Source organism: Sminthopsis crassicaudata, chromosome 4, assembly GCF_048593235.1.
Source record: "Sminthopsis crassicaudata isolate SCR6 chromosome 4, ASM4859323v1, whole genome shotgun sequence".
Taxonomy (NCBI): domain Eukaryota; kingdom Metazoa; phylum Chordata; class Mammalia; order Dasyuromorphia; family Dasyuridae; genus Sminthopsis; species Sminthopsis crassicaudata.
In genome coordinates this window covers 450,703,831-450,725,218 of record NC_133620.1, presented here as the reverse complement: position 1 = coordinate 450,725,218, position 21,388 = coordinate 450,703,831, and the positions used below count along the sequence as shown (strand labels likewise).

General features: G+C 38.4%; 1 protein-coding gene across 8 annotated transcripts in view; it reads left to right on the top strand.

Annotated features, from left to right (window-relative positions):
- The window catches only part of NOS2 (nitric oxide synthase 2), a 99,755-nt gene that overhangs the window by 38,747 nt on the left and 39,620 nt on the right, over positions 1 to 21,388 (top strand). For 2 of the 8 annotated variants that reach the window (XM_074263665.1, XM_074263664.1), the window contains exon 1: positions 18,835 to 19,009. In XM_074263665.1, the coding sequence (XP_074119766.1) occupies positions 18,909 to 19,009 (101 nt within the window). In that variant the 5' untranslated portion in view covers positions 18,835 to 18,908. Of the gene's footprint in view, positions 1 to 1,356; positions 1,379 to 8,523; positions 8,621 to 9,304; positions 9,587 to 11,013; positions 11,141 to 12,243; positions 12,408 to 15,004; positions 15,195 to 18,834; positions 19,010 to 21,388 lie in introns of those variants that run through there. The other 6 variants (XM_074263669.1, XM_074263670.1, XM_074263667.1 and 3 more) reach the window with 6 other exon arrangements.

Here is a 21,388-nt window from a genome sequence, read left to right as displayed (position 1 = left end):
ATAAGACTTAGAGACCTGAGAAATCATTTAGTTCAATCCCTTCATTTTACAGAGGGGGAAACTGAGGCTCAGAGAGGTCATGTGACTTGAAAGAGTAGAATCAGGATTAGACTTGTCTTCAAATTCAGTGCTCATTTGACTTATCAGATGCTAATTTCAGAGTCATACAACTAGGAAATTTTAGAACCAGACTTTGACCCTTACATTTCTTGACTTTTGAGAATAGAAACCTGAGAAATCATCTAGTTCAACCCCTTCATTTTATAGAGAAGGAAACTGAGGCCCACAGAGGTGATATGACTTGAAAGAATGGAATTACAATTTGAATCCACTTCTCTTCAAATCCAGTGCTCATTCGATTCCATCAGGGTGTTAGATAGTTTCAAAATCACATAGCTAGGAAATCTTAAGACCTTGACCCTTTGATTTCCTGACTTTGAGTCTAGAGTGAAGAGAGGAGGGAGGGAAAAAAAGAGGGGAAGGGGAGAAAAAGTCTTCCACAATTTGGCCTTCATCTCGCTTTCCCAATCTCTTCTCATGTGTTTACACACTGATAAGGAATCCCTTACACTGGCTTTTTGGCATAGCCAAACTGAATTACTCACCATGGACTGAATCCATCTCACAATTTCCCATTTCTGTGCCTTTGCACATACAATGTGCCCCTCATATGTTTAAATCCTATCTATGCTTAAAGATTAGCTCAATTAAAATATTTTTCCATGAAACTTCAGCTGGTTCTTTCAACTAATAGTGATCTCTCTGTCCCCTAGACTGACATCCCTCATCATGCATCAGTTTGAATTCTAATTATGTGCATGTAAGTGTATTTTCCCTGATTTACTGGGGAGCTCATGCTTATTATTATCTCTGAGCCTTTCCCAGACCTGAGCCCATCCCATTATCGCAGACATACTATTATATTTGAGTGAATTAATCCAATGTAAGAGACCCTCCTGGAAACCAACTTCCTATTTATTTATTTATTTATTTGGCCTGGAATTTTTTCCAATCTTACCCATCCTTTGAAGTTTAGTTTACTCCTCTATGAAGACCTTATGCCTTATTGATCTGAGCCTCTTTGTACTTCCAATTCCTGGAATTGAGGAGAGAAAAGTATTCCTTTTTCCTGGCAACTTGGCTCAGAAAACTCCATAAATCAACAAAAAAATTAGATAATCAACTCTGAATTATCGATGTTGATAGGGACAACTATAGATAATCTACAGATTATCCTCAGACCTCTAACATTTAGCTTCAGTCTGCTCTCAGTCCCTTATGCAGCCTCCATGTAGGCCATCATTCTTATCTTTCTCTACCTCCTTCTCCCCAGGTACCACCGGAACCCTGGGACTCTTCCAGCAAGGTCAGATATCAGGTATAGAAAGGATAAAAAGGGAGTGGTAATAATCCTGAATTATGAGTTCATATGAGGTCTAATGAACTCTCTCTTTCTGCTAAATGTGCATGGGTTATATTCCTAGGAAAAAGATTCTCAGAATTCAAAAGCAAGTACTCAAGTCAAAAACAGAAAAAAAAATCATTGGATCCTAAAGACTAGAAAACTAAAAATCATCTAAAAGCCATTGCATGCTTTACACACACACACATACACACACACACACACACACACACACACACACACACACACACACGGTTGCTGTTCTTCAGGGAGGACCAAAATGATATCACTAGATTAGAGTTGAGTTAGTGTGTCAAACTGGTCAGGACCAATATGAGTTTGGAATGCTCTGCTACAGGGTGGACATGAATAGTCTCTATTAACATTTATGTGAACTCTCTAACTGTGCACATCTCACATTTCTTCTGAGCTAATTCAATTCTGCTTTGCTCATAGAGCACAGAACCTTCTCTAATGAGGGCACACCATGCTGGGCAGGACTTGAGAGCAGTGATTGTTTCATTTTTGTCTTTTTATTCATAGTGTTTGGCCCAGAGTTGTGTGCTCATTATGATAAGTGTTCATTGATTGATTGGACCATAGTACAATGGATATAGAGTTAGAAGGAACCTTAAGAGGTAAAATGGCCCACATGTGCAAAAATGTTTGAGGCAGCCTTTTTTTGTAGTGGCCAGAAACTGGAAACTGAGTGGATGCCCATCAATTAGGGAGTGGCTGAATAAATTGTGGTATGTGAATGTGATGGAATATTATTGTTCTATAAGAAATGACCAGCAGGATGATTTCAGAAAGGCCTAGAGAGACTTACATGATCTGATGCTGAGTGAAATGAGCAGGACCAGGAGATCATTGTACACATCAACAACAAGACTATATGATGATCAATTCTGATGGAAGGATGGATGTGGCTCTCATCAACAGTGAGGTGATTAAGACCAGTTCCAATGGTCTTTTATTGTTGTTGTAATTGTTGTTGTTTTGCTGAGGCAACTGGTGTTAAGTGACTTGCCCAGGGTCACACAGCTAGGAAGTATTAAGTGTCTGAGGTCAGATTTGAATTCAGGTCCTCCTGACTTCAGAGCTGGTGCTCTATCTACTGTACCACTTAGCTGCACCTCCAATGATCTTTTGATGAAGAGAGCCATCTGCAACCAGAGGACTGTGGGAACTGAATGTGAATTACAACATTTTCACTTTTTGTTGTTGTATGCTTGCATTTTGTTTTCTTCCTCATTTTCCCCCCTTTTTGATCTGATTTTTCTTGTGCAACATGATATTTATGGAAATATGTACAGAAGAATTGCAAATGTTTAACATAGATTAGATTATTTGCCTTTGAAGAAAGGAGGTGGAGGAAAGGGAGGGAAAAAATTTAAAACACATGATTTAGTAAGGGTGAATGTTGAAAATTATCCACATATATATTTTGAAACTAAAAGGCTTTAATTTAAAAAAAAAGAAGGAACCTTAAGAATTCATCAGAGTCTATCCTCCTTCATTTTGCAAATGAGAAAACTAAGGTATGATGAAGTTAAATGATTTGCTCATGGTCTTATCAGTAAGTGTCTGAAGTGGGGTTTGAACTCAAGTCTTCTTGATTCCAACCCCAACCTTCTCTTCTCTGCTCTGACTGTATGGATAAGAAAATGAAGCCTAAAGTGGCTAATTGATTTATTTGCTCAAGGTCTGTCCTGAGAATGAATGCTTGACTGATTTCTTAGGAATTTTTTTAAAATAGTTTTTATTTACAAGATATATGCATGGGTAATTTTATAACATTGACAATTGCCAAACCTTTTGTTCCAATTTTTCCCCTCCTTCCTCCCCTCCCCCAGATGGCAGGTTGACCAATACATGTTAAATATGTTAAAGTATAAATTAAATACAATATATGCATACATGTCCAAACAGTTATTTTGCTGTACAAAAAGAATCGGACTTTGAAATAGTGTACAATTAGCTTGTGAAGGAAATAAAAAAAATGCAAGCGGACAGAAATAGAGGGATTGGGAATTCTATGTAGTGGTTCATAGTCATCTCCCAGAGTTCTTTCGCTGAGTGTAGATGGTTCAGTTCATTACTGTTCTACTGGAACTGATTTGGTTCATCTCATTGTTGAAAATGGCCACATCCATCAGAATTGATCATCATATAGTATTGTTGTTGAAGTATACAACGATCTCCTGGTCCTGCTCATTTCACTCAGTATCAGTTCATGTAAGTCTCTCCAGGACACTCTGAAATCATCCTGCTGGTCATTTCTTACAGAACAATAATATTCCATAATATTCATATACCACAATTTATTCAGCCATTTTCCAATTGATGGGCATCCACTTCTTTTCCAGTTTCTGGCCACTACAAAGAGGGCTGCCACAAACATTCTTGCACATATGGGTCCCTTTCCCATCTTTAAGATCTCTTTGGGATATAAACCCAGTAGTAACGCTGCTGGATCAAAGGGTACGCACAGTTTGATAAGTTTTTGAGCATAGTTCCAAATTGCTCTCCAGAATGGCTGGATGTTTTCACAATTCCACCAACAATGTATCAGTGTCCCTGTTTTCTTAGGATAAGTTTTTGATCCAACTATGCCTTCCCCTTCCCTTCTCCCTGTCTCCTTTTTCCCCTGAATTTACAGCTGAAAAATCTATGTGATCTGTTGCCATAAAGTTGGACAAAATGACTCCTAATTATTGCTTAATTTCCTTTTCATTGGTAGTAAGTTCACTCTTTTCATTTTTGATGCTAGTGATTTGGTCTTTTCCTTTCCTTTTTCTAATCAATGTAACCAAAGGTTTATCTATTTTGTTGTTGTTTTTTATAAAACTAACTCTTAGTCTTATTAATTAGTTCAATGGTTTTCTTAGTTACAATTTTATTAATCTCTCCTTTGAGTTTCGACATTTCTAATTTGTTATTTAATTGAGGGCTTTTAATTTCTTCTTTTTGTAGTTTTTTTAGTTGCATGCCCAATACATTGATCTCTTTATTTTATTCATGAACCTATTTAGAGATATAAAACTTCCCCCACGAACTGCTTTACCTGAATACCATAAGTTTTGGTATGTTGTCTCATTATTGTCATTCTCTTGGTTGAAATTATGGATTGTTTCTGTGATTTGTTATATGATCCATTCATTTTTTAGAATTCGATTGGTTTTTAGTCTATCTTTCCCTGGCCTTTTATTGAATGTAATCTTTTTCTTTGATGTCATCATGTCAGAGTACATTCACAATTATACCTTCTGTCCATGTGATGTCCTGCTCTGCCTGCCCTCGTAACAGATACAGTTCTTAAGAGTTACAGATATTATTTTCCCATCTAGGCATGTAAACAGTTAAACTTTTAAATAATATATATTTCTCCCCTGTTTATTTTTCTAAGCTTCTCTTGAGTTCTGTATTTGTAGTTTAAATTTTTTTGTTCTGTTTTTTTCAATAGAAATGATTGAAAGTCTCTTACTTCATTGAAGATCTATCACCTTCCCTGAAAGATGATACTCAGTTTTGCTGATTGGTTAATTCTTGTTTGTAACCCAAGGTCCTTCACCTTCTGGAATATGGTATTCCAGGCCCTCACATCTTTATTGTAAGAGCTGCCAGATCCTGAGTAATCTTGACTATTGCTCCTCGACATTTGACTTGTTTTGTCTGGCAGTTTACAGTATTTTTTCCTTGAGATTATAGTTTTGAAGTTATGCAACAATGTTTCTTGGGGTTTTCCTTGTGAGATTTCTTTCTGAAGGTGATTGATGAATTTTTCAATGAGTATTTCTCTGTTTCTAGAATAGCAGAACAGTTTTCCTTGATTATCTCTTGAACAATGGTATCCAGGCACTTTTTTTTTTTTTTTTGCTCATGGCCTTCAAGTAGATCAATTATTTTTAAATTGTCCCTTTTGGATCTATTTTCCAGGTCAGCTGTTTTTCTATTGAGGTATTTCACATTTTCTTCCATTTTTTTCAGATTCTTCATGTCTCACAGACTCATTAATTTCCATTTGCCCCATTCTAGTTTTGAATGTATGATTTTCTTTAGTTAGCTTTTATATCTCTTTTTCCAATTGAGTAATTCTACTTTTGAAAATATTGTTTTCTGCAGTGGATTTCTTTTTTTTTTTTTTACATTTGGCCAATTATATTTTTTAAGGAATTGCTTTCTTTTCCAAGGTACTGTCTCTTGCATACTTGTCATTTCTTTTGCCTTTTAAAGTCTTTTTACTTCCAATAAACCTCTTTGGGCTTCAGACCAATTCATATCACTCTTTGAGATTTCCTCTGTGGACATTTTGTCCTCATTTCAGTTCGTATTTTGATCTTCTCTGTCACCACAGTAGCTTTTAATGGTCAAAGTTCTTTTTTGTTTCTTGCTCATTTTCTTTCCTTTTTAAAACGTTTTATGGTCAAGCTCCGCTCCCGGGGTAGGAGCCAAGCTTCCAGTGCAGCTCTGAGCCTTGACTTTGAGCATCAGGACCCCTTGTGTTTGCAGGGGATAGCTTTGCCTGCTCTTTCCTGGAAACAGCTTGTTTTCCCAGAGTTTGTCTTCTGAACAGTGACTGAAGGCAGTTCCAATGATCTGCTCTTCTACTGAGCCAGGACCAAGGGTCTTAGTTTTTGATTTGCTGTGATTAAGACCCTCTCACCAACTTTCCCAGAGTTTATCTGAGCTGGGTTGAACATCCTTTTCACTCCTGTGAGACTGACCTTTCTTGAAATTTTTACAATCTCTTGAACTGGAGAATGGTTTTATCCCATCAGACTGTTCAGAGGCTTAGTTTCATGTTGTTTTTGAGAGAAACTGGGAGAGATCAAGTAGCTTCCTGTCTCTACTCCACCATCTTGGCTCCACCCCCATAACTCCTAGAAATCTATGTGAATAAGAGATTCTTTTCTCTCCTAACACTAGGATTTACCTGTTCTCTCCATCATCAGAAGAGAGAATCTGCTGAATGTGTGCCAGAAAGACCTAGAAGCAGCAGCGTAGGTTCTGAGATCTGGGGGGCAGAATAATAGGCTGAAAAAAACACACAAATGTATCACCACTTTGTATTTTTTATATCATGTAAACATGATTATGAAATGGTTACTCACTTCAGATGACTCTTCCTCCACACCATTTCTTGCATCTATCCCTTTCTCTTAATGCACACTGCTGCCATCTAGCAAAGGCATTGTCCTGGATCATTGCACCAGTCTTCTATCAGGTTTTTAATTTTTTCACCCTGTCAATCTCTCCTTCACTGTGCTCCCCAATCCTTGTGTATGGATGTGGTCATGCTATTTCCCTGCTTAAAAATAATTACATTGTCTTCTGAGTAAAGTTCAAATTCTTTTGCAATGCCCTCCTTGGACTAGAGCCACTTCATCTTTCTGATCTTCTTTCATCTTAATATCCTCTAAATAGGGTATGTACAGACACATCGGACTATTACCTGCATCCTCAACATACTTTACACTTTCCTTCTTCTCTAACTTTTGTTCATACTATCTATAGATTACTCCTCTTCTTTTTCTTTAATCTTTAGTGTCCCACAAATATGACTGCAAGAGTCCTATAATGTCTGACACCTAAGAGAACAGAAAAGAATTCAGATATAGATATAGGTGACAGTCATGTCAATGACAGTCATCAAAGCTAAAGAATATTTTCGCAACATCATAGCCAGAATGACTATTCATTGTTTAAATGCAGATTAACTAAATTTGATCCTCTAGGATAGGAATTATTAATTTGATGTCCCAAAATCTTCTGACAGATTTCAAGGGATAGATTTCATGAATTTGGATTGGAAAAAGAATTAAATCTTTATTTGTTCTTACTTTTTTTTATCCCTTGCCTGAAATTTAGCATTTCTTTCAAATATGAATTTTGAAAGAAAGAATTTTAAGAAGAAGGAGTCACTAGGCCATCAAGAAAAAGGTTAAGAACCCCTGGTCCAAAATTATGAAAATGGGAAATGCACTAAAATGTTACATTCCAAGGGCATCACAAATCACAGTCATGTCCAAAAAATAATGGAAGGGATTTTGATGTGTTGTCACAATTGTTCTAAACCATGTGTTATGGAGTCGTCATCAATTAGCCTTTACTTATGCTCTACACCCAAGTACTCCGGCAGTTCACAGCTCAGTCCAATGCACAAAGCTTTGCCTAGTGTCACACTAGGCTGTTTGCCTAGTGTAGGAAACCACATGCACCAACACGAAAGGAAAGTCACCCAGACAAACAAATATCTTTGAACTATGCTGCTCTGTCATCAAAAAGTGTCTTACTTCATCATTCCTCTTCTAAAATTTACAATGAATCTTCCATGGCGAGTGGATGGGCCAACTTAACATTAAACATGAGATCCATATTCCCTATTTTAATTAATTAATTAAATATACACAGGGGAGTGAAAGAATGAAGGTATTATTAGAACACTGAAGATAACTATTGCTCTCTACCCTACAATTTAACTGGTCTGTCTTCCTGAGCATGGTAATTTTATCTATTGAATTCTAACCCATTATTTTTTTTCTCAATTCCCCAATACATGTAAAGATAGTTTTCAACCTTTGTTTTGGAACTTTGTGTTCCAATTTTTTCACCCTCTTTCCCTCCCTTATCTCTCCCCTTCTCAAGACAGCAAGCAATCTGATATAGGTTAAATATGTGCAATCCTTTTAAACATACTTACATATTTGTCACATTGTGCAAGAAAAATCAGACTAAAAAGAAAAAAAAAACATGAGAAGGAAAAGACAAACAAACAAAAAAGTAAAAATACTATGATTTGATCCACATTCAGTCTCCATAGTTCTGTCTTTGGATGTGTATGGCATTTTCCATCCCAAGTCTGTTGGAATTGCCTTGAATCCCTACATTGTTGAGAAGAGATAAGTCCATCACAGTTGATCATCAAATAATTTTGTTATTATCATTCTTTAAAGACTAAATTAAAAGCCACCTCCTCCATGAACCTTTCTAATAGTCCTATCCTATTCATCCCTCCCTGGAAACAGCTCTCAGAACAATATCTTATCTGGATTTCTTTGATTCTTTTACCATATATTTCTAATTCTTAGAAATAATCTATGTATATGATTTATTCCTAGATTTTAACTCCATGAGGACAAGAATCACATCTTATCTCAACATGAAAGTGCCTAACTTAACGATAATTGCTTATCATAGAAACTGGCCATGTAGCAGGTACTTAATGAGCACTTATACCTTTATTCCTTCTATAAATGCTTTTCACTGTCATCACTGTAGTCTTCATCATAACCATCATCATTATCCATTTCTAGGAGGTGCTTAATAAATGTTGAATTAACCAATCAATCAGTTATTTTTCATGTACTTACAAAGGCAAGACAGTGAAGTGGCTAGAGAGCCAGTCTCCCGATCAAGAAGATCTAGGTTCAACTACAGTACTGGATACCATTTCTAGATACATTGTCTGAGCCTGGGCTATTCTTCTTAGCACCCCCAGCAACTTGCTAACATTACAAATTGCAATCCACATTGGTAGAGAGAGTTCCTGGTCATGTGATCCTTGTATCAGCAAAATCACAGCTCTGGTCCCACAAAATCAGGTGCCAAGCACTGTCGTAGTTCTGAAGATAAAAAGAGTGAAACAGCCACTCTAGAAGCTATATACAAAGCACTATAAAATAATCACAAGGTAATTGAATCAATTTGAATTATTCATAAGATTATAGGATTTAGAATTGAAGGGAATCTGAAGAATGAAACTGAATTTCTGAAATTTATCCTCTGATTTTACATTCCCAATTGTGATTCTCATGAATTCTCATCTAATCTCTGATCGAACCAAAGAATGTCCTCCTGTAATTTTTTTTGACCCAGATGCCCATTAGTCAATTATAGAATCATGGAATCTCTGAGTTGGAATGGAGTCCAAGCTTCATCTAAACAACATTCCTAACAAATGGTCATTCTGCCTTGACGACTTCAGGAAAAGAACTCACGTCCTGAGACAGTGTTCTCATTACAAAGCTTCTTCTTGTATTGAATCAAAAAGAGCATTCACTTTGGAGTCAGTTCTGACAACTTACTGCCTCTACAACCCCAACCAAGTCACTCAATCTATGACTCGGTTTCCTCGTCTGTAAAATGACGGCTTGACAAGATGGCATCTGGCATCCTTTCCAGGTCAGACACTCCATGATTCTGTAACTGATGGATTCCTGGTTCTAAGATATGATGAACCTCTGCTTCTCCTACCCCCTGTACCTCCCATGATAATCTATTTCTCTTTTGGACAACTTCAACTAGTGGGGAGTTTTCCTTTACATTGAGCCTAAATCTGCTTCTCTGAATCTTCTACTTTTGGCTCAGAGTTTTACTCTCTAGAGCCAAGGAAAATGAGTTTAATCCTCCAAATATCTGAATACAGGTACTGTCTTTTCTACTATAGAACAATCACTGCCCATTTTTCCTGAAATCCTCATTTGGCTTTCCTCTTGTCATTCTGACTGATATCTTCTAGATGGGGTCCTGATTGCCTATATCCTTCTTAAAATGGGGATTCCAGAACTAATGTAAGATCAGAACAGGCAGAGCATAATGGAATTATATGCCAGATCTTAGGCATCTGCTAGACTGTGACTTCTGATCTGCCTGGAAGACTGCCAGGGATTCTATTTGAAATTGAATTACTCCTTTCTTTAAATAATAATAATAATAGCCAACATTTATAAAGTATTTTAAGATTTGCAAAGGACTTGATTCTGTGCAATCTCCTTTGAAGTAATGAATGAAAGCTCTTAATCTCTAATCTGAAAATATTAGAGAACCTGAGACTCAATGTTGATTCCAATTCTGATATCTTATGGTAGGGTTCCTAACCTGATCACTGACTATATTTAGGGAGTATAAGAAATATATGGCAAATAACTATATTAAGCAATTGAAATATTCCAGAAACTCCAAAGTCTTAATGTGTGTGTGTGCGTGTGTTTGTGTGTGTAATATATATTTTCCACCTCTGCAAAGAATTAGTATGGGAGTGTCTGAAGAAGAAAATTATATTTATTTCTAATAAAATTTTATTAATGTCTTTTTAACATCACCTCAGTTTCTCCTACTATCCCTTTGAAACCATCTTTTAATGTCTCTGGGGTACAGTTTCTTCTTTTGTAAAATAATTGAGTTGAGTTAAATGGTCTCTGAGATCCCTTACAGCTTTAAAAGTCTGATGCTATGACTCACCTAAGTTCACAACACCAGAAAGTAGCAGAGCTGAAATTTAAATCCAGGTCTCCTAATTCCAAATTTAATAAACTTTTCCCATGCTTAAGTCATATTATGTCACTACCCTAAAGTTGGTCAGTTAATGGCCCAGGTTAAAAAAAAATGGAAGAACATATAAAGAAAATATGCAAGCTTTGAAATTTGCTGAAGTCCAAAGTACAAAAAAAAAAGTAAGTAAACATAAGTAGTGGAAGCTAGGAAGATCTGGAAGTTGTAATTCCTTTGATTGGTGACAGGTATGATCATTTGGGGACAAGACTTTAAAAGGAAACAGGAGAGAGGTGGGAAGAAAGCCAGCTTTGAGCAGGATTTGATTATAGGGGAAGAGATTGGAGGAAGGACAATCTAGGAGGTAAAACAATATGAAGGAAGGCATGAAGAAATGAAACCATGGGACAGGAGCTGGAAATCAGATTGTCTGGTTAAACTGGAAAGCCAGAGCCAGAGCCAAAGGTAAGATTTGCACTGAGGAGAAAGAGAACTTTAAAGCCCGTTCTAAGACTTGTCTTCCCATCTCTAGGTTTCAGTTTCCTTTCCTGTAAATATGGGTTAGATGGTCTTCAAAGCACCTTCTAGCCAGAAGATTGTATTAACTAATCAACTTGTCTGTTGGCTAAGAAACAGGATGAATTGTAAGTCTATGGATTGTACAAGCATGAATTTATTTGGAGCTGAAAGAAAGTGACCATTGGGGCTCCTTTCCAACCTCAGGATACTGCATTCCCATAAGACCAGAATCAATTCATTAGTGCATACATGGTGCATTCAACCTCTGAGGAGTCAAATTTCAGCACCTAAGACCTAGACCAGAAATCCAGAAGTTCTATTCATTCAAGAAATCCAAAGATATCTCTCTCCTTTCTTTCTTTTTGAGTAAGGGGAAAAAAAACACATTTTCTTTCCAGGCAAATTTTCTCTGAGAATTAAGGTGGAGTCAATAAATGGTATCTCTGTTCCAGCTATTTTTTCTCTCACTTGGTTTGCTTTTTGTCCTTCCCCAAAAACCTCATAGATAATGTCTGGAACCTGTTAACTTGTTCTGAACCTTGACAACATCATAACCTGAACATTTTTCTCTAAGCTAGAAAAATAGTAATGTGCCCAAGCTTCTGAAACTCTGTCTCAGCTTAAGAAATTGAAAACAGACTTAAGGGAGGAAGGGATAAATTCTGAGTATTCCATATGGAGGTTGGAGATGGGACAAAAGGGGAGAAATGAAGGAAGAGAGGGAAGAGAGAGGGGGAGGAAGAGAGAAGGGAAGGAGGAAAGGGAAAGAGAGAATGAAAAATGTAGAAAGAATGAGAATTTCCCAGCTCCAGAAAATGAGGTAATAGGGTATGAATAAATTCCCAGATGATGGCTTTTCATCATGATGATCTGGTGTCCTGGTCAAGAAGTTCATCTTTCTTTAGACCTGAGACCAGGAAGGGGTGGACCTCCCAGAGATGCTCTAGGGCTGTGGGGTTGATGTAACAGCAAGACCAGGTTGTTGACTGGCACTAGTCATCATCATAAATTGGCTAACAGTTAAGCCAGATGAGACACTCCCTTTTGAAATGAAAAGGGGAAATATGGTTGTATGCAAAACTGCTCTCCCAGGGGAGAGTATAAATGCTCCTTTAACTTTTGGTGAGGGCACAAGTGCTACTGGACTTGGAAGGGTTGAGACCTTGGCATTCACAGACTGCCTGTGATATTTGCACTCTGCCATCCCATCCAGGTAAGGGCATATGGAAGCTAGCTGCTTCTGACTTGACTTCTCACAGCTCAGGCTCTTGGGTAAAAAGCCTTTCTCCCTTCCTGCTCTTAGCTGCAAAGTCCTGTCAGGGAACCTGCAAAGGCGGGCCATCTACATTAGCAGCGAATCAGGGTTGCGCTCTCTTTAAGAGAGATTAATTGTTGGTAGCTTGAAAGCATTGAGTGGGCAAATGGGAATATTCTGCTGCTAACTTTAAAGCTAATATGAAAACCTAAAAACAGAATTTAACAGCTCCAGGTTGATGGTTAAGTCATTTAAAGTAACAATCAAAGCTTCAACTCATATTTCTTTCAACGAGAAATTGTTTGCTAAAGCTGTCATACTTATTTGGGGATATTCTTGAAAAGCCCAGAGAGCCTACTGGCACTATTCTGCAGACCTTCCAGAGTAGTATCTAAGTACTGGTTCCCCTTCTTGGCTCTTTTTCTATTCTTTTCCTTTTTCATTTTGTTTTCATTTGTTTTTAACTTTTTAAATAACATTTTCCCCCAATTACATGTAAAAACATTTTAAATATTCTTTGGGTTTTTAAAGTTTTGAGTATATTCAATAACACTGAGTATTACATTTGAGTATATACTCTGAGTATATGCCATCAGTTCTTTCTCAAAAGGCAGATAATATTTTTCATTATGATTCCTTTGGGATTAGATCACTATATTTTGGAGAATAGCTGTTATTCACAATTGTTCCTTGTATAATATTTGCTGTTACTGTGCATATTGTTGTCCTGGTTCTGCTCATTTCCCTCTACAGCAATTCATTTTATTTGATTCTTCCTTAAATACACAATTCTGAGTTTCATGGGTCATAGAAATAGAAGGGACCTTTAAGTCAATCTAATCTTTTCATTATGCAGAGGAGGAAATTAGGAATTCTAATGACTTGACCAAGTCTCAAAGAAATGAAATTTGAATTCAGGTCCAAATTCAAATCCAGCTCTTTTTTCACTACTTTTTCTTCCTAAGAACTTCCCCCTCTCCTCCAGGCTCCACAAATTTAAATGGAAACAGGAGGTAGTAATTACCAAAGTTACCTGAAAAAATGAAAATTCCTGAAATGAAGAAAAGAGACCATAACTGATATTAGTTAACAAGTCTACAACCATTGTGGTGTTGATAAGAGATGGTTGAAAACTGAGTGACTAGGATTTGGGGATCATAGATCCAGAGCTGGAAGAAAATTTAGAAGCCATTGAAAACAACCTGTGATTATTCAGATGAGGAAACTGAGGTAGAGAGATTTGCCTAAGATCATAAATAAGAAACAAAGCTGGAATTCAAACCAAGTTCATCTGGCTTCAAATCTTGGGCTTTTCACCACAAAAACCCTCTAACAATTAGCTCGCCAGAAGAGGAATGGGCTTCCTCAGGTAATAGTGAGTTGCCCCTCAGGGGAGCTCTCCAAGAAGAATCTGGACAGCCATTTATTAGGAATGTTCTTAATTTGTCCTTAATTATGGGTTGGACTAAATAATCTCTCACATCTCCAATTTTGTCATTGTCAGATTAATTATGAAAAAGCCCCTACTGATTTTTCAGCCAATGCATACATGTAACTTACAGTTACAGATGAATTACTTTTTTTTTTTAATCAGCGGAGGGAATTTCCACATTTGGGATTGTTTTTGTTACCAAAGTCTTTGTAAAGCAGGTGTACTGTCATATGCCTCTAATCCCTGCTATCAGGGAGGCTGAGGATAGTTTAGAACTAGGGAGAAGATCAAGTAGGTGTTCTTCCTAAATTCAGCACCAATCTGGTAAATCCCTGGGAACAGGGATCAATAAGCTGTCTAAGGGGAAGAGAACCAGCCCAGATTGGAAATGAAGTTTGTCAAATCTGCTCTGCCCATCAGCACTGGATTTGGCCCTATGAGTGGCTGCTGTACTTCCAGCCTTGGTAAAATAGGGAGATCCAGTCTTTTAAAAAAATATATCTCTAAAGTGATTATTTGGCAAAAGCTTAAGAAAGAAAATAATTTTTTCTTAGTCACAATATGACTTCCTTAAGCACTTGAAAGGGGCCGGGTGAAACAACATTTTTAAAACAGTGATATGATCAAAGGGTTGCCAGAGTTAAGAGAGATCTGTATTTGAATACTGACTGTCACTTGCTGTCTTGTGACTCTGGACAGATCACTTTCCCACTCTGGGCTTCAGCTTGCTCATCTATAAAATAAAAATTTGCCTGAATTCCCTCAAAGGCTATTTCTAAATAATTAGGCACTTCAGTAGATAGGATGCTAGGCAGAAAATCAAGAAGACCTGAATTCAAATTCAAATTCTATCTAGCTATGTAACTCTAGACCATTCACTTAATATGTCTCAGCAAAGTTTCCTCAACTGTAAAATGGGATAATAATAGCATCTAACTCACAGTGTTTTTGAGAGGATCAAATAAGTTAACAAATATTGTAAACTTTATAATACTAAGTAATGATAAATAAATGTTAGGTATTTCTCCCCTTTCTGGTTCTATAACCATGGTCCTAGAAAGGGCAGGAACCATTCATGGATTTTTTTCTCCACTGTATGCTAAAGTGTCCCTTCCTTCCTCAGCCCCGTCATCTCCTACCTGAGAGTAGAGAGCCAAGAGTGAGATCTGAGAAACGGAAGAGTTTTTGCTCCAGACTTGAAAATGTCCTGCCCCTGGGGATACCTGTTCCGATCCAAAAGCTCTCAGTACATCTTTAAAGAGGGACAAAGACGTCAATAATAATTTGGGGAAAGCCAAGCTCAAATCCATCAGGTGAGATTCCCCTTCATTTCTTCCTGGTTTCCTGATTGGTCTGAAATTGTCACAGATCTACTGATGACTCAACTTTATGTCTCCAGATCGGATCTTTCCTCTGGACTTCTAGGCGCCTGCTTCTATCTGCCAAAAGGCAGTTGTACTTCAGTTTCTGGGCTCCTATCACGTACTCACTGAGCAGTGGTGAGCAGGGGTACTGAAAAAGCAGGCAGGAGAGCTAAGGAACATGGATCTTCCAGTTTTGCCTGGAATCCCTCCTTAACTCTGTGACCCTGGGCTGGTGTCTCAATCTGGATACCTTTAAGCAACTCCTGAAGAGGATCAGTGGCAAATGTGGGGCTGATCTGTATCAGATCTGACATGGGGAGTCCACACTCAGTGTGGAATCTGGATGTTAGGGAATTCAACAAATGGATGAAATTATGTCTGGTTTCCACCTACTAAAAAAAAAAGGTATACATTCTATATTAGACTTGTTTGCACACTGAATCACCCTTGTGAGTCTTATGAAGGCAGAGAACTATGTTTTGCTTTTCTTTGTATTCACAGCACCTAGCATAGGGCCAGGTACCTCGAAGGCCCTCGAAAAATGTTTATTGGCTGACAGCCAAAAGAAGTCTGATAAGGTTTCCTGTCCTTAAACAACCCCTTGGTCCCCTTGGAGAGACAGACAAGTCTTGGCAGGCTGTTTTGGTCTTTTGTAGTACTAAATTAACCAATGATCTCTAAGTCCCCTTCTAGGTGTATCCTATCATTCTAAGCAAAAAGGACTTCTCTTCCTCTTCCTCCTTCTTCTTCTTCTTCTTCTTCTTCTTCTTCTTCTTCTTCTTCTTCTTCTTCTTCTTCTTCTTCTTCTTCTTCTTCTTCTTCTTCTTCTTCTTCTTCTTCTTCTTCTTCTTCTTCTTCTTCTTCTCTTCCTTCTTTACTTTTTATTTTTCCTCCTCCTCCTCTTTTTTCTTCCTCTTCCTCTTCCTCCTCCTCTAACCAAAAAGGACTTCTCTTCTTCTTCCTCCTCCTTCTCTTTTTCTTTTCTTCTCCTCCTCCTTTCTTCTTCTCTTCTTCCTCTTTCTTTTTCCTCTCTCTTCTTCTCTTTTCTTCTCCTTCTTCCTCTCTTCCTTCTCCTCCTCCTTTTTCTTCTCTTCCTCCTCTCTCTCTTTCTTTTCTTTCTCCTCTTCCTCCTCTTCTTCTTTTCTTCCTTTGCTTCCTTCTATTTCTCCTCTTCTTTCTCTTCCTCCTCCTTTTTCTCTACTTCCTCCTTCTCCCCTTCTTCCTTCATTATTAACAACATTAATAACACAAAATAGCTGACATTTTATATAGTATTTTATATCTATAATCTGATTTGATCTGATTGTGAGATAGGTTCTACTATTATGGCAACTTTGCAGAAGAGGTACAAGCATTTATTAAGCACCTACCACATAGCAGACTCTGTACGAAGCATTGTGGTACAAAGAAAGGCAAAACAGCATCTCTGCTCTTAAGGAGCTCACAGGCTAATAAGGGAGACAACAGACCAACAACTCTATACAGACCAGAGATAGGCCACTGAAGATAACCAACAGAGGAAAGGTACTGGCATGAAGTGTGATCAAAAAAGCTTTGTGGTAAGATTTGTAGATGCCAAGGTTTGAGTTAGTACTTGAAGGAAGCCAGGAGGTGCTGCTGAGGAAGGAGAGCATTTTGGCCGTGGAGGACAACCAGGGAAAATGCAGAGCAGTAGGAGATGGAACAGCTAGGAAGTCAGCGTCATTTGGGTTTAAGTGACTTACCCTGCATCATACAACTAGTATCTAAGATGGAATTTAAGCCTGAATCTCCCGAACTTACCATTCAATTCTTAGAAGTGGGGCAGGGTGATATGGGTGTGGAGTCAGGAAGACGTCAGTTCAAATTTCTTTTCATAAAATCTCTAGTTACACAATCCTAGGTAAGTCACGTAGCCCTTCTGAGTCTGTTTCCTCATCCATAAAATGGGGATATAATAGCATCTACCTCATGGGGTTGCTATGAAGATCAAATGAAATATGTCCTACATATAGAAACCCCCAGCCACCGTGGAAATATGGTGCTATATAAAAGTCGGTGACCATGCTGTCTATCACAAATGATATTGTCATGGGATTTTCCCATCTTCGGTTTCCTGGGGCGAGAGGAGGAGCATTATCAAATAACATGAGTGACTAGATTAAAAGAGAAAGAACTTCGTCTAAACCAAGATTATTCTTGGTAGCAGCTTCTCAGAGAACAACTTGAATTTGACAGTTTGGGGGGGCTCAATGGAAGTACTTGACTAATAAACAGCAGTTAGTGGCAGAAAGGAAATGGGGGAAAGACTGTAAGACTTGGGGTCACAGGTGTTGCTAAAAATCATGTTTGTGCTGTGAGGAAATTCATTTCTGTATGGTTAGTCTTATGAGACTTCTAGCATTGGCAGGAATCTCTAAGATGGCAGAGACCTCTTTAAAGATAAAATAAATCTTGCTTATATAGGCAACAACTAAACAATGGGGAAATATGACTGAGGGTTTTTATTTGCACATCATTATAGCTCTGTTTCTCTGGTGGCCCAGAAGTTATTCTTTCTGGCGAGAAAATAGTTTTCCCCATTTCCACAGTACTCAAGTTCATCCACTTGTGCCAGGCGCTTTACAAACGTGATCTCCTGCCTCAGGAGGTAGAGATACTATAATCATCCCCACTTTATAATTGAGGAAACTGAGGCAGACAGAGGCGACTTGCTTAGAGACTTTGTGAGGCTGGATTTGAACTCAGATTTTCCTGATGCCAGACCCCAGACTGTATCTACCGTTAACACGTAGCTAGCCTAAAATGCTTAAACAAAACAACTACTGTGTGCAGAATTTTGATTCCAGCACGAGAGGACCTGAGTTCAAATCCCTACTCTATCCTTTGTAAGACAGTGGCCAAGTCCCTCTGGTTCCCCAAGCTTCAGTTTAGTCATCTGCTAAATGGGAGGAGGGGAGGTTAAATTATTAGTAAGACCCTCTTAACTCTAGATCAGTGATGTTTTGCCTCCTCTCAGCTCTCAGCTCTAGATCCACAACCTCCCTGCCTTCTTCTCAAGCTTTAGATCTGCCTCCCTCTCAGTTCTAGACCCATGAACTCCCTGGCTCCCTCTCAAGCTGTAGTTCTATAATATTCTGCCTAACTCCTGGTTTTACATCCACAATTTCCTTGTTTCCTTCTCAGCTCTAGATCAAAGATCGTCTGCTTCCTTCCTAGCAGTAGTAGCCGCAGGATCCCCTTGCCTCCTTTTCAGCTCTAGATCTCTTATTCTCCTGTATTCCATGCCATTTCACTGGGGAGGGCATAATGAGCAGGTCTATGCTCTCTCCCAGGTCAGTCTAGCCTCCTCTCTGATAAACTCTTCTCCCGAGATTGCCAAGAAATACTCTGGCAGTAATCCGTATCTGAGATTTTCCTGGGCAGTTGAGGGCGCAAATGTCAGCCCCACACAGCTGCATTTTCCTCCTGAGTCAAATCAGGCAGTCCCTGGGTCTCTGTCCACTCCTCCTGCTCCTGACCCTCCCTATCCACTCCCACCCCTTGGGAAAGAGGAGGGGACCTACGGGAGGGCTATAAAACCAGAGAAGAGGAGGGGCTCCCTACAACGAGAGGGAACTATTGTGCTTCCGAGCCAAGTTTAGCTGCTCTGCTTCAGCCCAGCTTCCTCCAGTCGCAGGGACCATGAGGGAAGGGGTCAGCACTGCCTGTGCCATGCCAAGGATGTGCCTGCTGATTAAAAGGATCTTTGGGAGCCATCCTATGTGCTGTGCAAGTGGATCCAGGTACTTTCCAGACTCTAGGGTCCTTCTCCGGGGAGCCTACCAGCTAACACTGGGCTGCTCAGAACCTCAGGTCTGGAGTGGACAGGGAAAAGGGCATGAGCTGGCATAAGTAGGGTACAAAAGGACCTGAGGTTGTTAAAGCTGGGAGGAAGTTTAGAGATCTTCCACCTGAGCTCCCTCTCTTCTAGGCACAAAAATGCTGTAACTCAGAGCGGGACTTATCCAAAGTCATATAACTTAATCATAAAATCAAATAAATTCAAATTGAAATAATATTTCAATAATAATAATAATACAGCTTAATAATTGAGCCTATTGGAACTCCCAACAACAAAGGTGTGGGCTACCTTTGAATAAGAGTTCTTGAGAACTATAAGAATTCCTGCAACTCAGATAGGAAAAAATTGCGTCCTTATTTCAATATAATTTAATTCTTTGTAATTCTATGAATTTTAAAACATGACGCCCAAAGAGATTAAATGATTTGTCCAGAATCCCAGAGGTAGTAAGTGTCTGAAACAAGATTTGAACACGAGAGCTTACATCTTCCTTTTGTCAAGATAGTCTATTGTGGTAGTCATACATGGCTCCCTCTCATATGTGTGTGGTTGTGGAGACAAGCTTGATCAGAGATGAAATCATTTCAGCATCCTGAAGCTTTTTTAGTTATGTGAAAAGTAATCCCATTAGGCAAGGTATAGTCTGAAAAGTAAAGAGTAGTAACTGCAAAAATTAGGTGTATTTCATTCATGGAAATGTAATGTGTATATATATATATATATATATATATATATATATATATATATATATATATATATATACGTATATATATATAATATATATATATATGTATATATATATATATATATATATAAATGGATAGTAGTTACACATCTGTGGTCCATTTGATCCATTTCTTGGTGTCAGATGCTAATAAAGTCAGGATCACTGGTTTGGTCTGTATGTTACTTTTTCATGGACAAAAACTTGTTTTCAGTATCACATGGACAAAACTCCAGATTTGTTTCTGAGTCACAAAAAAGTTAGTCAATTATGAAGGACTCTGAGCAAATCCATCCCTGCTGCTGGACAGAATTTAACTAGTGGGTCAGGAAGACTACCTCCCTACATTAAAGATGAGACTTTTGTTGTTTTTCAGTAATTTTGATTTGTCCAATTCTTCGTGACCCTATTTGAGGGTTTCTTGGCACATATACTAAAATAGTTTGCCATTATCTTCTCCAGCTCATTTGACAGATGAGGAAACTGAAGTAAATAGGGTTAACTTGCTCAGTCACAAAGTTTGTGAGTGTCTGAGGTTGGATTTGAATTCATATCTTCCTGACTCCATTGATATTTGTACCATGTCGCCTAAAAGCTTGGTTGATGCTTTTCTCCCATCCCCACTCCTTTGGAATACATGATATAAGAGACAGAAGGTTATATTTAAAGTCCTAAATTCAAATCCTACCCTAGACTAGCTGTGCATCTGAGGAAATCTCTCCATTTCTTTAAACCTCATTTTTCACATCTGTATAATGGGTACACACACCCCACCTCTGAGTTGTTATGAGATAGACACTTTGCAAATCCTAAAGCAGTTTGGAAATGAATCATTATTAAAGAAAGGAATACTCTGATGAATGACGAATCATCTCTTAATATATATCTCTGATCTTTGGCTGGATTTTCCTATACTGGCTTTTCCTCATGTGGGGGCACACCTGGATCCTACTGAAGGATGACATACAGGCAGTAAATATTTGAGATGGGATTTGAATCCAAGTCCTCAAACATTAGAATCAATACTCATTCATTGCACTATCCCACGTTCCAAAGGATTATTCGTGTGTTCCTGACAGCATGGTGAAGCGAGCCAGAAATTCAATGAGGCAGGGGTAAGGAAGGAGGATGTTCCAGGCATGGAGCAGAGTCCAGAAATCAGAGATAGAGTACTCTGTGTGGGGAACAGCAAGAAGGAGGCTAATTTGGCTGCACCATATAGCACACCAAGTGAGTCACTTATAACAAAGGTAAAACAGTATGTTGGGACCCAACAGAGCCCATCAGCTAAGTGTGATAGTCATGTAAATGATCAGATAACACCTACAAAGAAGCAGTAGTATGACAGATTTTTGTGGAGTTGGCCAAGATACTGTAAATGGCAAGAATTCACCTCTGCCAGCATCTATTGCAACAAGCCTATAATTTATTTCCTTGAACTGCCTGAAACTCTGAGGGGGTGGAGTCTCACGGTTACTAAGTTATCAGAGGAAGGATTTGAACTGGGGTTTTCTTTATTCTCTACATCACTGCTGTTTCCCTTTGCCAAGAATGCTAACCTGAAACCACAAACCCAAACCGATCACATCCGTAAAG